Consider the following 16008-nt stretch of genomic DNA (forward strand, 5'->3'; position numbering starts at 1 on the left):
TTAATTACGATGTCATGGTTGCAATAACGGCTAAACTAAGAATCTGCGTAGTGATCCTAATCCAAAAATCAAATGTGAGTTGTAATCAATTCTTTACTGTACCGATAAAGTTAGTAAAGGCTAGCAAGTTAAATTTACTAATTCAGTAAAATGGGAAGTTATTTGATGGTTCTAATGGCTAGTGCAGAGATAACTTGGGCCCGAATGCAATCTCTGCCAGAGACTTGGTTGCCTCCTTCCCTCACAAATTTACAATGCATGTTATTACTGGTAGTTTGCCATCTACACTGGAGCATAAGTTGGTAAGACATTTGGCGGAAATTAACAAATCTAGTGGATACAGTGCATGGTATTATTGGTAAATACGGAAACTATCGAGGTCTACTCTTCCTCATTTTGACATGACCTGATCAGAATGATGACGCGAGGTAAATTGTCTGTTTTTCAATAGAATAGTTATACATTTATTATTCATTGGTATCTCATTGCTCAATACTTTATTTGGGAAAATTAAATTGCAGAGAGAAAATTGTTTTATTATGTACTTCTGCCCTAAGAAATTGTTAATTTACCAATCAAATGAGTTGTTGAGTAAGGGTGATAAAAGATTTATTAAATCTTATTAACTGACTAAATCAATCGAAGTTAAAAATTTAGTTCGGTTAATTAAGAAATTTAATTTGTTTTCTTAAAATATTGATGATTTTGATCAAATCGGTTCAGTCTCGATTTTAAAAATATGAATTTGATTAAACTAATTAAACTGAATTTGACTATGTCAAACCAGAATCGGGAGTTTTAAATTCCCTAATTTCCCCTCTCGAGTCCCGATTTAATTGAAAGTTTGATTATTTCAATTTTTGACTAATTTATCCGATATTTTATCAATTCGGTTTGTTCAATTTTTATTTAAAAGTTCGGTTAATTCAGTTAGATCTAAATAGTTTTGTCAGTTCGATATTAATTGATTGATCACCCCTATGTATAAGCAAGTCCTATTGGATTGAAAAAGGGAAGTCTCATTAAATCCATAATACAGTTCATCATGCACGAAGAAAAAGGTACATAAGAAAAAATTTAATAGAATTCTATCGTTATAATAAATTAAGAACACTAATGTTGGCAAGAATATACACTAGCAATAGTTTTCTTTTTGATTGTGGTGTTCATTTGCTTGTGTCGATTAATCGTGCTTAATTTGTAATACTTGACTAACATTTTTGGGAAGTTGATACTTCTCTACTATCTTGACTTATCTGAAAATTACAACATTCAAAGGTTGCCAGAGTTATGCGACTTTACAGTCTATAGACATTGGATATTATGTGTAGCTTAGAAGTCTCCCATCTGGCATTAGAGCTGAGTAAAAGATTGCTTAAATTAAACTCAATTAATCAATTGAACCTATGGAAGTTAAAAGTTCATGATTAATTTCAAAATTCATTTTTTTCCTTAAAATATTGATTTAATGGTCAAATCGATTCAATCTCAATTTTAAAAATTCAAATTCTGTTAAACTGATTAAACTGAATTCGGCAAAACCAAGAGTGTAAAATTTATAATTCTGTAATTAGTAACCCCTCCCCTCACAAGTTTCGTTTTAACTAAAAGTTTAGTTATTTCAAATTTCGATTGATTTACTCAATGTCTTATCTGTTCATATTTTTTATTTTTATATAAAAATTCAACCGGTTCAATTATTAATCGACTACTCACCTATGGTTGGAAAAGGCAGCCCCATGAAATTATTAGCAGATTCATCATCTTTCATAATTCTATCATTATAATAAATTAAGAACCCTAATATCGACAAGAAGATGCACTAACAACAGTTTTCAGTTTTCTTTTTGATTGTAGTATTTTGAAAGGAATAAAAAATATTCATGTGATTGTGTTGAACAATTATGCTCTAGAAGAGTTTTGTAACAATATTGAAAAGTTGATACATCTACGCTATCATAACTTATCAAAAAATTACGACATTCAAAGGTTGCATGAGTCATTATGCGACTTGTACTATCCAGACATTAATATTATGTGATTGTATGATTAACTTATAAAGTCTCCCACGTGACATTAAGAGTGAGCAAAAGATCTATTAAATTGAAATAATCAATCCAGCTATAAGGTGATACATCTTTGCGATCTCAATTTATCCTAAAATTATGACATTCAAAAGTTGTCTAAGTCATTATGCGACCTGTACAATCTACAGACATTAATTAATATTATGTAATCGTGTTAACTTAGAAAGTCTCACAATAGGGGTGAACGAATAATCGATTAAATCCAATCAATCGATTGAATCGATCAAAGTTAAAAGTTCGGTTAATTTAAAATTTTAATTTTTTTCTTAAAATATCTGTTATTTGGGTTAAATTGATCCAGTCTCGATTTTAAATATCTGAATTCAGTTAAACCGATTAAATTGAATTTGAATATATCCAACTCGGAAACGTGAGTTTAAAATCCTTAATGATGTAATTTGTATCTTCCCTCTCCTCTCAAGTCCTGATTTGATCAAAAGTTCGGTTATTTTGATTTTTGACCGATTTATCAATTGTTTTATCGGTTAGGTTTGTTTAATTTTTGTACGAAAGTTTAGTCGATTCAATTAGATATAAATAGTTTGGTCAGTTTGGATATTAACCAATTATTCATCCAGCGAGTTTTACGTGGTTGAAAAAGGTAAGTCCCATGAAATTTCTGGCACGATTCCTCATTTTTGATTCTCACAAAAGAAAACAAAGGTATGAAAAAAAAAAAAATTAATTAATTAATTAAAAAAATAACATAATTCTATCATTATAATAACTTACAAACTTTAATGTTGCCAATAAAATCCAGTAGTAATAATTTTCTTGTTGACTGTGGTATTTGGAAAGAATAAAAAAAATACTCATGTACTTAGTGTTGGCGTTTGGTATGAGCATAGGAATCGGAATCGGAATGGAAATCATTTTATTGTGGAATGAGAATGGGTATGAGCATAGATATCACTCTTAAAAGTAATGTTTGGTTAGTTGTATACTTTCTATCGGAATAAATCAATATTTCTTTTTTTACCCTTAAATGAAAATAAGAAGAAAAAATTAGATATGAGAGAAAGATGAATGTGAGAGAAAAATATGATGAAAGAGAATGATGAGAGAGAAAGTGTGATGAGAAAGAATGAAGAGAGAGAAAGTGTGATGAGAGAAAATGAGAAAAGAGAGTGTGATAGAAGAGAGCATGATGAAAGAAGATGAGAGATAAAATATGATGTGAGAGAAATTATGATGGGAGAGGATGAAGAGATAGAAAATGTAATGAGAAAAAATGAGGAAAGAGAGAGAGTGTGTGATGAGAGAGATTGAGGAGAGAGAAAGTATGATGAGAGAGAAAGTGTGATGAGAAAAAAAAGAGAACAGTGAGTGTGATGGGAGAGATTGAGAAGAGAGAAAGTATTATGAGAGAGAAAGTGTGTTGAGGAAAAAAAAGGAGGGAGTGTGACAAGAGAGATTGATGAGAGAGAAAGTGTGATGAGAGCGAAAGTGTGATGAAAAAAAAAAGAGAAAAGAGAGTGTGATGGGAGAGATTGAGGAGAGAGAAAGTATGATGAGAGAGAAAGTATGATGAAAAAAAGAAGGAAGAGAGTGTGATGGAAGAGTATGAGGAGAGAGAAAATGTGTGATAAAATGATGAGAGAGAACAAGAAGAGAGAAGTGATATGAAGAAAAAATAAATAAATAAATTTTGATATTTGATATTAAGGGAGGAAATTTTAATTTTAAGTCAAGGGTATTTTTGGAATAAGAGAATATTTTGATTGATGAAAATAGGGTAATGGCTCATTGAAGGGGAGGTACATGGGAATGAGTTATTACCCAATTTCAAGGATTCATTCCCTTATTTGTATTCCTATTCCTATAATCCAAACATTAACAATGACAATCAATGATTCTCATTCTCATTCCCCATTCCTATTCCCCTAAACCAAATGCCCCCTAACAGTATTGGGAAGATATATTTCCATAATCTTGGCTTATTTAAAAGTTAAGACATTCCAAGATTGTCTTATGTGACTTGTACCATCTTTTGACATTGATATTATACGATTGTATTAACTTACAGAGTCTTCCACATGGCAATAAAGTTGATCAATATGAGAAAATTTGAAGGACTAGTTAAGTTTATTCCCAAGATAATGGATGTAGATGTAGGAAAAATATTGAAAATTTCAGTATATTACATATATTGTACTGAATATATCGAATTATATCAAAAATTTAATATACTAAAAATTTTGATACGATATATATCGATATGTAATTTAATAGTTTGGTATTTGATATATTGTATCGATACTAAAATTTGAGTGTAAATAATATAAATTTTATATTATACTAAAAATCAATATATCAAAATTTTGATACAATATCGATATTATTTTTATGTAAATAGGGATTAGGAAAGCCTATTTCACTTCAAAATTTATCTGGTTTCAAAATGCTAAAGGATAATGAGCATGCACTTGCTGATTTTAACGGTTTGAATCAGCTTCATGGAAAACTATTATTATAAATTGAAGAATAAGACACAAATATTGCTAGTTTGAACCATAAAGAACACCTTGAGTTAGAATGGACATCTCTATAAGAATCTGATTTGTTAATTTGCACATCTAAGAGAAGATGTTTTAAGACTCCAATCTCGCCCCCAGAGCTATGATGTAGTGGTAAGACATTCAGGTTGTCACTCAGGCACCCGTGGCTCAATCTCTAACTATGACGAATTTGTAAAAAAAAATTCCTTCAAATGGGGCGCGCAACCAAAGGATGCTGGGCTTCTTGGCCGCCCGCTGCTGGCACTTTCCGATTTATCCTAATAACTGGTAGAAAACTTTTGTGGCGCCGGACCGATCATCCCAGAACTAACTGGATGTATCCTTTAAGATCTCCAATCTCACAACCTAAGAAATTTGATAATCAGACGATGCAATGCTGCTAGACCTCCTAATTGGCTACCATAATAAGTATATTCTAGATTGGAAAAACTTAAACTTGAAAATTGTAAAAGGTGGAATGATCTATAAATTATTGGGAAACTATGACAATTAAAGTCCCTTTAGCTTGTAAGAATTCCAGTTCAAACTCATAATGTGCACAATTTGTTCTATCCAAAACATTGCAAATTTTTCTCCCAACTAGAAGATTTGGTACTAGAGGGCATTATCATGTTGGAGAATCTCCCAAATTTTGGATAACTTCCATCTCTCAAGTCTCTTGACATTCAGAGTTTACCGAGAGTGAAGATGATAGGCGATGTCAAGGACGGTAGGACTAGTGATGTCGATGTCAATGTCGAGGTTCGAGGGGTGTGGAGGCTGAATGGCAATCAGAAAGGTCCGCCATCGTTCTTCGATCCTCCAATTTGAACTAGCAGAAACAATTATAGACATGACGAGACCACATGGCCGAGGAGAGATGAAACTGGAATTGTTTTCTTGGAATTTGCTATTCTCAAAATGCTATCAATTGTTAGTCTCACTCAAACAATATCTATTTAGTTATATGAACAATTCTTCAAAAACTTAATTGTAAGGCATATTCGTTGATAAAATTAGTGTATTAGTGGGTTAATTAGTAATTGAGTTAGTAGAGGAGAAATAATAGGATAATGGTTGTAATGTGGTGTTCGTGATTTTTGAGTATGTGTTATGTATTAACCTATAAATAGGATATTTAATTATCAATGAAAATGTGTGTGAAAATTTATTTTTATCCTCCTTGTATCCTCGACTCTTTTATTATTTTTCTCATCAATGGTATCAGCGTGAGATTTTGAAGAGAGTTATGTCTTTTGAAAGTTTTGTACAATCTGTCATTCCTCTATTTGATGGTCACTATGACCATTGGAGCATGCTTATGGAGAATTTTTTAGGGTCCAAAGAATATTGAACGATTGTGATTTCTGGAGTAGCAGAACTGACAGATGATGTTGCGCTAACAGATGTGCAATTGAAAGATCTTAAAGCAAAGAATTATCTCTTCCAAGCTATTGATCGCTCAATCTTGAAACCATTCTCTGCAAGGATACCACCAAAGATATGTGGGATTTTATGAAAAATAAGTATCAAGGTACGACAAGAGCTAAGAGACAACAGCTTCAACCACTTCATTCGGAGTTTGAAATGCTTCGAATAAAATTAGGAGAATCGGTTTCAAATTATTTTTCAAGAGTGATGGCAATCGTCAACAAAATGCAGCTACTTGGTGATACGACAAAGGATCTTCTCATCGTCAAAAAAATTATTCAATTTATGATGGACCTACACATCTCTGATCGCGTCCATTTCAAGTTTTATGAGTTTCTAGTATTCCAAGGACTCCAACGATACTATCCATTACTAATTTAAAGATCCTTAGAGGTGATCGAACGTTACGAAACATCCCAGCCTTATTTTGGGCCTGATATGCTAACATATCAGACCTAACGTTGGGCCTGATAGGTTGGGACCTTGGCCGCTTTGTTCAGCCGATCACTTCCAAATTCTTGCTCCACAAATCTAAAACTTGACACCATCTCTCCCTTCTATAAACTATAAACTCACTACGAATTGTGAAAAAGTATAGAAATTTCAGTAGGCCAGGTCCAACAGTGGGTTTTAAGGCTACGGCGTGTGATTGGAAATTTCTAATAGTAGTGCAATATTGCTTTAACCTCTAAGTAAGTTGTCACTAAAAAATAAAATGGTGGTGCTTGGTGTTGTTGTAAATTTAATGATGTTCATTTAAAGAAATCCAATAGGTGCACATGTTCAGTGTCAACTGGCACAGAGCAAGAGCTTCATTTTTATTGGTTAAAGCTAAGTTTTGACACCATATATAGATTCTACAAACTCAAATCTTGATAGGGAAGGTGATTTTAGAGAAATCCAAGTACCATAGGGTCATCAGTGCGTTTTCACCAAAATCTACTGATGGACCTACACAACTCTAATCGTGCTCATTTCAAGTCTTATGAGTTTCTAGTATTCCAATTACTCCAACAGTGCTATCCATTACTAATTTAAAGATCCTTAGAGGTGATCGAACGTTACGAAACATCTCAGCCTTATTTTGGGCCCGATATGCTAACATATCAGGCCCACGTTGGCCTTGTAAGATCCGTCCTTGGCCGCTTTGTTCATTAATCACAACCAAGATTTTGATCCTGAGATCTAAAATTTCACACCATATCTTACGTCTCTAAACAAAAAAAATTGCTAGGAGTGGAGATTTTTTTTTTTTTGAAATTCAAATAGCCTAGTGCACCAATAGTTGGTTCGTGTTATTATTCTAAAAAAAAATCGATATATAAAAACCTGTCACATTTAATTTATAAAAATAAGTGTAATATTTTGTTCTTATAATGACCGACAACCTGTCACATTTAAATTTACAAAAAAAAACAACCACTAATTTAAATTATCCCATATATATTGTTCGACCTAACCTATTTGAAATTCTAAACTAATTCACAAATCACAATCCGTAGCAAGTTTTTAGTTTATTGAACGAAGATATAGTCTCAAGTTTTAGATATCAGGATCAAAAAATTGGATTGTGATCGGTTGAACAAAGCGGGCGAGGTGCTAACCAATCAGGCCCATGTTGGGTCTGATATGAACGTGGGCCTGATATAAGCGAATATCAGGCCCAACTTGGGCCTAATATCAGTGGGTCTGATATCAGGCTGAAAATTTTCCTAATGGTCGATCACCTATAGAGAGCTTTAAATAAGTAACTCATAGTACCGTTGTAGTCCTTGCAAGAGGGGTTCAATCGGAGAATTCTAGGACCATCAATGGGTTTTAACCAAAATCCACCGATGGACCTACGACACTTGGATTTCTTTAATTTCACCTTCCCTAGGAAGGTTTGAGAGGGGAGAAGCAAGATATGGTGCTAAATCTTGGTTCTAACCACCACAAATGAAGTTCTTGCTCCGTACATTTGAATCTTATGGATTTCTATTCAATGAATAACACACACTCTATCGAATTTTAATATCCAGGGATAACACCTACCATCAATTTATTTTTAAGTCAAAAGTTACTTAGATATTTAAGCTAAACTACAATACAATTAGATATTTCCAATGTTCTTGTTGTAGACTTCAAATCAAGTGTTCAATCTAGCCTATTTGAAATTCTAAACTAATTCACAAATCACAATCCGTAGCAAGTTTTTAGTTTATAGAATAGATATTTAGTCTCAGATTTTAGATATCATGATCAAAAAATTGGATTGTGATCGGTTGAACAATGCGGGTGAGGTGCCAACCAATCAGGCCCAACTTAGGTCTGATATCAGATAATATCAGACCCACATTCGGCCTGATATTATCCCATATCAGGTTGAAAATTTTCGTAACGGTCGATCCCATATCAAGCCCACAATCCGCAAGAAACTCTTGATGTCGCCTGACGGACAAACGAAGACACTTACGTACTCTTTCGTTGGGGGGACGATCTCGCAACTAAAAAAGTGTGAAAGTTTTTCACAATCAGATAGTTTAAAAAGTGTGAGGCTTGCACGCGTTGAGAGAGGGAGGGAGAAAGATGTTGGTGTCATCACAATCTAAAACATTAATGAAATTTTTAAATCTAAATAATTCAAATGTGCTTTGGATGCCTTGAAAAATGGGGTAGCAAAAGATTACGTTAGCGGGAGGAGTATAAAAGGACTTTCATATTTATTAATGCGTCTTTTAGTAATTATAAAATCATAATATATCTTGATAAATAAGTAATTCTGCCAACGCCTTTTGGTAAAAAGGAAGTATTTTGTTTTCTCACATTTAAAGTCAAGACTATATACTTTGCTTTCCTCTCCAGTACTTTTTTTCTCACATTTTGTTTGCAAACTTCTGCTGTTTGTTTCCCAGGGAAGAAGGAAGCATCAAACAGCTAGCAATCATGATTGGATTCTTACTGACAGCCTTGGGATGGCTCGCGGAGAGCTTCATGGGTGCCTAGTTGGGAAGGCTGCCGATCGCATTGTTCAACAGTTCGGTGAGCAGCATGGAGTTGAAGAAGACCTCAAGAAGCTGAAGGATTCTCTCGCCAACGCCATGTTGCAAATCAGCACCATCGAGAACTTGTGGCTAAAAGATAAGAACCTGCAGCAGAGATTGAAGGAGTTGCTGATAGGCCTCAAGGATGCTGCTTACGATGCTGATGATTTATTGGATGAATTCCAATACAGAATTCTGAAGCAGCAGATCGAACAACAAGGAGACGAGGTTGGTAACCGAGCAAAAAGATAAAAACTTGGTTATCTAGTTACACCAGTGGCCTTTTCGGAAAAGGGGATGATGATGATAATAATGATGTGCAGAGAATGAGGGAAATAAAGGGAGGTTTAGATGACAACTCAGTTGCTCTTGAGAAAATTTACAGTTCGCTAGGCGCAGAAGATGATAGAGGAAAGAAACAATTGGTGTCCTGGGATAGCCGGCAAACGAGCTGCTTTTCGACCGAACCTCAATTGTTTGGCAGAGACAAAGACCTGCAAGAACTCAAGGATTTGTTATTGAAACGAGAAATTGCATCTAAATTTGGCCAAAGTGGATTCTCCGTTTTGTCTATTGCTGGTATTGGAGGGATTGGGAAGACCACTCTGGCTTCTTCAATGATAGTTACGTGAAAAAACACTTTGAACTCAGAATTTGGATCTGTGTTTCTGAAAATTTCTGCATAAACAGGTTGACCAGAGAGATTATAGAGTATGCAACCAAGCAGAAGTGTGATATCACGACTTTTGCTCTTCTTCAAGAGATTCTCAAGAAGAAGATCACTCCAGAGAGATTTCTTCTTGTATTGGGCGATGTGTGGAACGATGACAGACACAAATGGGAGAGCCTCTGTGAACCATTGAGGTCTGGAAAGCCTGGTAGCAAGATATTGGTAACAACTCGCTCAAGGCAGATTGCTAACATGGTTGGTGATGTGGATCCCATTCATCTAGAAGGTCTGAATCAGTGGAGCTTCTGGGAATTTTTCAAGAAATGTGCATTTGGTTCTTCAAATAGTGGAGTTCATCATCCTCATTTGGAAGCCATGGTGGAGAAGATGACTTGCAAGTTAAAGGGATTGCCACTTGCAGCAAAGACTCTAGGAGGGTTGTTGAGCAACTTCAAGTTGGATGAGCAATACTGGAAAAACATTTTAGATAGTGAAATATGGGAGCTTCCCCAAGACAAAAATGGGGTTTTGCCAGTGCTACAGCTGAGCTATCAACACCTTCCTCATCTTAAGCAATGCTTTGCATTTTGCTCCTTATTTCCTAAAGATTATAGATTTTCAGAATCAGAGTTAATCAGTATTTGGATTGCAGAAGGATTCAAAGCACCTCAACATGGTGGCAAAAAGACGAATACGCTCGCCCCCAACGCCCTCGCTAACCCGAAAAATTCAAAGCCATAGCACCTCAAGAAAGTATCAGAATGGAGGAATTAGGAAGAGCAACTACTTTCATGAGTTAGTTAACAGGTCATTCTTTCAAAAGTCACAAGATATAGAGTTTATAATGCATGATCTCATACATGATCTTGCAAAACTCATATCTAAGGCGAGTTTACAGGACTGAAAAAGACATGCTCTATAAAATTCCTAACACAATTCGTCATCTTTCAATGCACGAAATGGAAGAAGGTATGCAGACAACACGTTTAACAAAATTCTCTCATTGCAATAAATTACGAACGCTAAGGTTGTCAGGACCATACATTTGCAAGAGTTTTATTCTTGATTGTGGTGTTTTGCTAAAATTAAAAAAGATTCATGTTCTTGAGTTGAAGAATTGTGCTTTGGAAGAGCTGCCCGATAGTATTGGCAAGTTGATACATCTCCGCTCTCTTAATTTATCCTACAATTACACGATTCGAAAGTTGCCTGAGTCATTATGCGACTTGTACAATCTGCAATCATTGATATTAAACCATAGTGGTTTGGAAGAGTTGCCTGGCAATATTGGCAAGTTGATATATCTCCGCTATATTGACTAATCCTGCAATAGCGAGATTAGAAGGTTGCCTAAGTCATTATGTGACTTGTGTAATCTGCGGACATTGATATTCTCCCACATGAAATGAAATTGATCAACTTGAGAAAATTTGATGGAGCAAATGAGCCAAGATAATAGACGGTCGGGAAGCTTACTACGCTTTAGAATTTCTCTGCTTTCAAGTGCTAAAGGATAATGAATACAAACTTACATAATTAAACAGGTTAAAATAGCTCCGAGACGACTATGTATGACTAATCTTGAGAATGCGGAGATCAAAGACTAAGCAAATATTACTAGTATGAAGAGTAAAGAACACCTCAATAGTTTGGTGCTAGAATGGACTTCCAATTCAGACGTTAATTTGCACATCTCAGAGCAAGTGCTTTAAAATCTTCAGCCGCATCACAATCTACGGAGTTTGACAATCAGATGATATAATGGTGCTAGACCTCCCAATTCGCTATACAAACAATGTTCTAGATTGGAAAGCTATCAATTCCCCCATGTCTTGGTCATCTGCACTAATAGTGAGTAATCACCCGTGATTTATCTCTTCCATGTTGACCTGGGAACGGATTGTATAACTATTTTATAAGAGGTAAAAACTGAGAATAAAAGCGTTTTAGAAACAAAACAAGACCGTAATACATTCTGCCCATCATACGTGCCTTGAAAACATAATGCTCCACACCGCCTATCTGCGTGACGATGGTGATTGGTGATCTATAAATGCATGGCTCGATGGTGGATTCACAAGCTAAAGCGATGTCCCACCTCGAGTTACGGATCAGTTTACTACACTTGTTACAACCACAAAATTGCACATAAGTAGACCTGCAATTTTGCCGAGTAATCAATTCACAACGAAACACCAATGGCAGCACCGGTACCATCACTAGAAAGGGAGCAAAATCTCCTCTCAAATTGTGACACCAAATTTACTATCGTTAATGATGTTCCACCATACGGCAAATAAAATCAATTGTCCCAGATAGTCATGGAGGATTACCAAAAGCAGGAGGGAAAAGCATTCTGCAGAACCTACAAGATAGACACTCGTTCAATTTCATGATATTCCTTTTGGGTACAGAGCGTTGTTCATCTTTTGCATGTCATTGGTTGGAAATGCAGATCTTTTATTAATGATCTTCTATCTTTTTCAAGTCTTTCATATTGGTTGTATCCACCCTGCAGACGACCAAAACAAAAGAACCAGATCAGTCTTTGTGATGCAAACAATTTTCTAAAGTATAAAACTTTCCTGAATAATAAAATGGGAGCCTAGACATGTATGATCCAATCAATAACTGGCCGTGGAGATGTGGTAGTATCAGAAACTTCAACGAAGATGATATATTGCTATATCGACTAGAATTTAAGCATGTTCAAAAATGCTGCACAGTATGCCAGCTATAATTGACATTGAAGCCTGTAAGTGGAATTTTTGCTGGGAGTCTCAATGAACAGGCCATCAAATATGACCTAGAGCCTCTAACTGTCTACCATGTGGGCAAAAAATCTTCAGCAATGATTTGGTCACAATGTATGGCTGCTAAACTAAGAAGTAATCCTAATCTAAAAAGGATTCTACTTTTAATACAGTTCAAGGTTGATGCAGGAAGAAAAATGAGGTCTGCCCATAGCATAATTGCAACTAGTAAGACAGAAAATCGATTTTGGATGAGACAAATAAGGTTTAACAGGACAAACAAAAGAAGACTGAGTTTTTATCGGTCAAAAGATCTACAATTTAATTATTCTATTAATGTTTCCACAATGTCAATGATTGAACCAGAAGTTAGGTCATCTAGGAATGAAATTTATGCAAATATGACATGGACACTCACGTTGTTCCATAGAGTAAAATCTTCTGAACTTTTGAGATATCACCACCACCATGGTTGTCCTCAATAAAAATAGTTAAGCTGGTGAAATATTGTATAAATCAGTCCATACATACATTTACTTGCATATTTGAAGAATGTTGTAGTAAAATAAAATTTTATATACTTTTGTACATAGCATTTACCTGCGAACATTTTGAAACTTGACGTACTTCAATGTGACTGGCTTCCCCTGAAATTTCAACACATATGAAGCATGACTATTAAACATACATGCAGTGAAAGCAATGTAGCTGCAAAATCTACAGATTAACACACACACAAAAAAAAAAAAGGCATAGAAAAAAAACAAAGCATAGGTACTTCACCTTTAGATCTTCAGGTGATAAACTAAGGGAGTCGCTTGGTGGATAATCATTAACATTACTGCAAAATTATCAAGTGTTAAACAAAGTGTGTAGCGATATAGGGAAAATTCTAAAAAAATGTTTTCTTTGGGAGATTTGTAATCTTGATAATAAGGATATCTAGCAGCTATACTATACCTGAAGCCCATATGCTCTTTGTTTGCAAAGAGTTTTACTGTCCTAGGACCTGATAATTAAGAGAAGAGTTTTGCCATATCAACAGAAAGTTCAAAAGGAAAAAAGAAATCAACTCAGGAAGTACTGCATTTATAACATCTGAACCCATAGTCAACTTCTCTTGCATTGACATTGTGAAACATGGATCCCACAGCTGAAACATGTGGTGGCATACATTGCACAATTGTGTTTTGGAAAAAGAAATGGACTGCATTATTATCTAGTAAGGTTTAAGAATTATAAAGATGCCTTGTCATTTACTAAGTAATTTAAAAAAGGTATCTATATTAACACAATGGGATATAAACAGTGACACAATTAAAAAAAGAAGCATGATGACTCCTATAAAAAATATAACTAAACAAGAATAGCTCATGCAACAGTACAATGAGTATGTGAAGATGGTTTTTACAGTACAGGTCATGCAAAATGCTTACTCGCACTCTTACAGAGTGTAACTTGTAAGGGGTACTAAACAACTGAAGCAATGTGAATGCCTCAGATTTGATGCAAGGATTATCATCTCAATCTCAACAATAAGCTTTGCAATGAATAAGGAACTTAGTTCCAACAGTAAAGTAGTTCAAACAGTAAATCTTGATTTTAGTATTAAACAAGATTCAAATTGAAGAACTCATGGGCTAAAATCCCTTGTGTAAATTTTAAAAAATCATTCACACAAAACATGTACTGGAACAAAAAAAAAAAAATTGAGTTTGGTTCATACGCATAAATCGAACAATATCTTCTCCTCGGCATTTACAATTTAATATCAATCTACATAAGTCATAAAAAAACATGTAAAATAACTAAGCAGCAAGGACTATTTGTAAAGTGTTGCCTATTCATGTATTTTTAAAAACATGCAAACAAAACACACATATTGGAACAGAGGAAATTGAGTTTGGTTCCTATGGATAAATCCACACTATTTTCTCCTTGGCATTTGCAATGTAATCTTAATCCACACAAGTCACAAAATAATGCAAAATAACTATTCCAGCAAACACCATTTGTAGAGAAACTTTGCCTATTCCTATCATGGTAACTCCACAGAAAAGCTATTTTTACATGCAGCGAACCTTATTACTAAACTATATTCTTCTCCAATTTGACATTGTTCAGCCACACAAAGAACAACTACCAGGCAACCTATCATTTACCAAAATTTACAATGAATTTTCTATTTTTGTCATCTTACCTTGACTATTATAGACAATGCACTTCAAAAATGTTGGTTAAATTTCCCCCTCAAATTCTTAGAAGTCTTCTCTCACTGAAGTTAAATGTTGGGTTTACATGAAAGGGGAGAAAGTAGGAGGGAGAAGTAGTAGTTTAAGCGAAGAGAAAGAAAAGAAAATAATTATATTATCTTATTTCAATGCATTCCAGTCATCTGGTTACTTGATCAAATCGAAAGGAAGGAATAATATAACTCATTTGCTTTTATCGGATGCTTCACCTTCATGGGTAGAAACAAAATAGAGGAATTGGATGAAATTAAATTCCTCCTCTCTATTTCCTTCGATATTAACAAGAGAAATTGCCAAAAAAAAAACATCTTCTATTTTTTCCTGTCTTACTTCTAAGTAAAAAAAAGAAACATAAGTTTCCAGTCCACAGGTGGAACAGAACAGGTTGTTTACTATGTAAATTTACAAAAAATAGTAATAATAAAACATGTTGTATATCTGCAAATCATAATCAGTTGGAATCGGAGTTGTACGAGTAGCAAGATCAAGCAATTGAAGCAATAATATAAATGCTAAGCAGTTACTTGGCATGCTAAAAAGAAATCAGAAAAGACACTAAGAATGGAAAGGGCTACTATATGATTAAACGCATCAAAAAGTGCTATTATTTATAAAGCAATCAACAAAGGAAGATTATTTCAAATTTTAATCCTACCTGATATTTATTATCGCTACACCAATAATGAATTATATCAAACATTAAAAGAGCAGGCCGGTTTTACAGTTGATGACTGGAGCAAAGAAAAGACAGCACCTTCCTCCTCCGGGCCCGTGATCACAGCCGAGTGCAGCTTAACCACTTGGGTAAAAGGGATATAAATCAAAAGCTGCTCGTCAGCGTCACTCTCCAGATGCAAACCATCGTCATCCCGGTAACCCTAATTTTAACAAAGAAGCAGAATGAACGATAAAATCATTCCAAAGACAGAAACTATGGCATCATTCATGCTATAACTATAAAAAAAAAAAAAATCTGCCACAAACGATAGGTCACCTGCTTCAAAGTATTGGCAATCGGGTGATTCCCTGTCTGATTGAGGCACTCGACGCCGCTCCAGTCCACGAAATCAACGAGATCCACCTTTGAAATAGTGGGGGAAACAGTTTTAAAAGAGGAACTTTTTGAGACAGCGAACTAGGAGAAACTTGAGAGAATTACCTGTCCCCGCGGGATCGCGGACGAAGACATCGCCGAGAAAGAAGAAAAAAAAGGTGTCGAGCAGAAAGAGACGAAGGGCAACAAAAGAAAATTAAAAGGGCATATTCGCCCTTCCAAAATTATATATACATATAA

At 34.8% G+C, this 16008-nt stretch overlaps 1 protein-coding gene and 1 pseudogene across 1 annotated transcript; one reads left to right on the forward strand and one right to left on the reverse strand.

The window, feature by feature from the left end:
- The first annotated feature begins 9295 nt into the window (after positions 1 to 9295).
- On the forward strand, positions 9296 to 10604 carry LOC121986364 (annotated as a pseudogene).
- A 1343-nt stretch (positions 10605 to 11947) lies between these two features.
- LOC122046368 (PITH domain-containing protein At3g04780-like) lies at positions 11948 to 15982 on the reverse strand. The gene is made up of 8 exons (XM_042607029.1): positions 15874 to 15982; positions 15709 to 15795; positions 15469 to 15592; positions 13423 to 13471; positions 13246 to 13303; positions 13063 to 13109; positions 12881 to 12958; positions 11948 to 12221 (listed from the first exon to the last, which is right to left on the reverse strand). The coding sequence occupies exons 1-8, from the start codon at positions 15901 to 15903 to the stop codon at positions 12173 to 12175; spliced, it is 522 nt and encodes a 173-aa protein (XP_042462963.1). The 5' UTR covers positions 15904 to 15982; the 3' UTR covers positions 11948 to 12172.
- Positions 15983 to 16008: the final 26 nt, after the last annotated feature.

Source organism: Zingiber officinale, chromosome 1B (genome assembly GCF_018446385.1).
Source record: "Zingiber officinale cultivar Zhangliang chromosome 1B, Zo_v1.1, whole genome shotgun sequence".
Taxonomy (NCBI): Eukaryota; Viridiplantae; Streptophyta; class Magnoliopsida; order Zingiberales; family Zingiberaceae; genus Zingiber; species Zingiber officinale.

What these genes read in the sequence shown, in the direction of transcription:
- LOC122046368 (XM_042607029.1), bottom strand. Translation starts at nt 15,903, where the DNA reads ATGTCTTCGTCCGCGATCCCGCGGGGACAG. An exon ending in CCGCGATCCCGCGGGGACAG is followed by an intron (nt 15,796 to 15,873) that starts GTAATTCTCTCA and finishes ACTATTTCAAAG; the next exon opens with GTGGATCTCGTTGATTTCGT. An exon ending in AAAGAGCATATGGGCTTCAG is followed by an intron (nt 13,304 to 13,422) that starts GTATAGTATAGC and finishes ATAATTTTGCAG; the next exon opens with TAATGTTAATGATTATCCAC.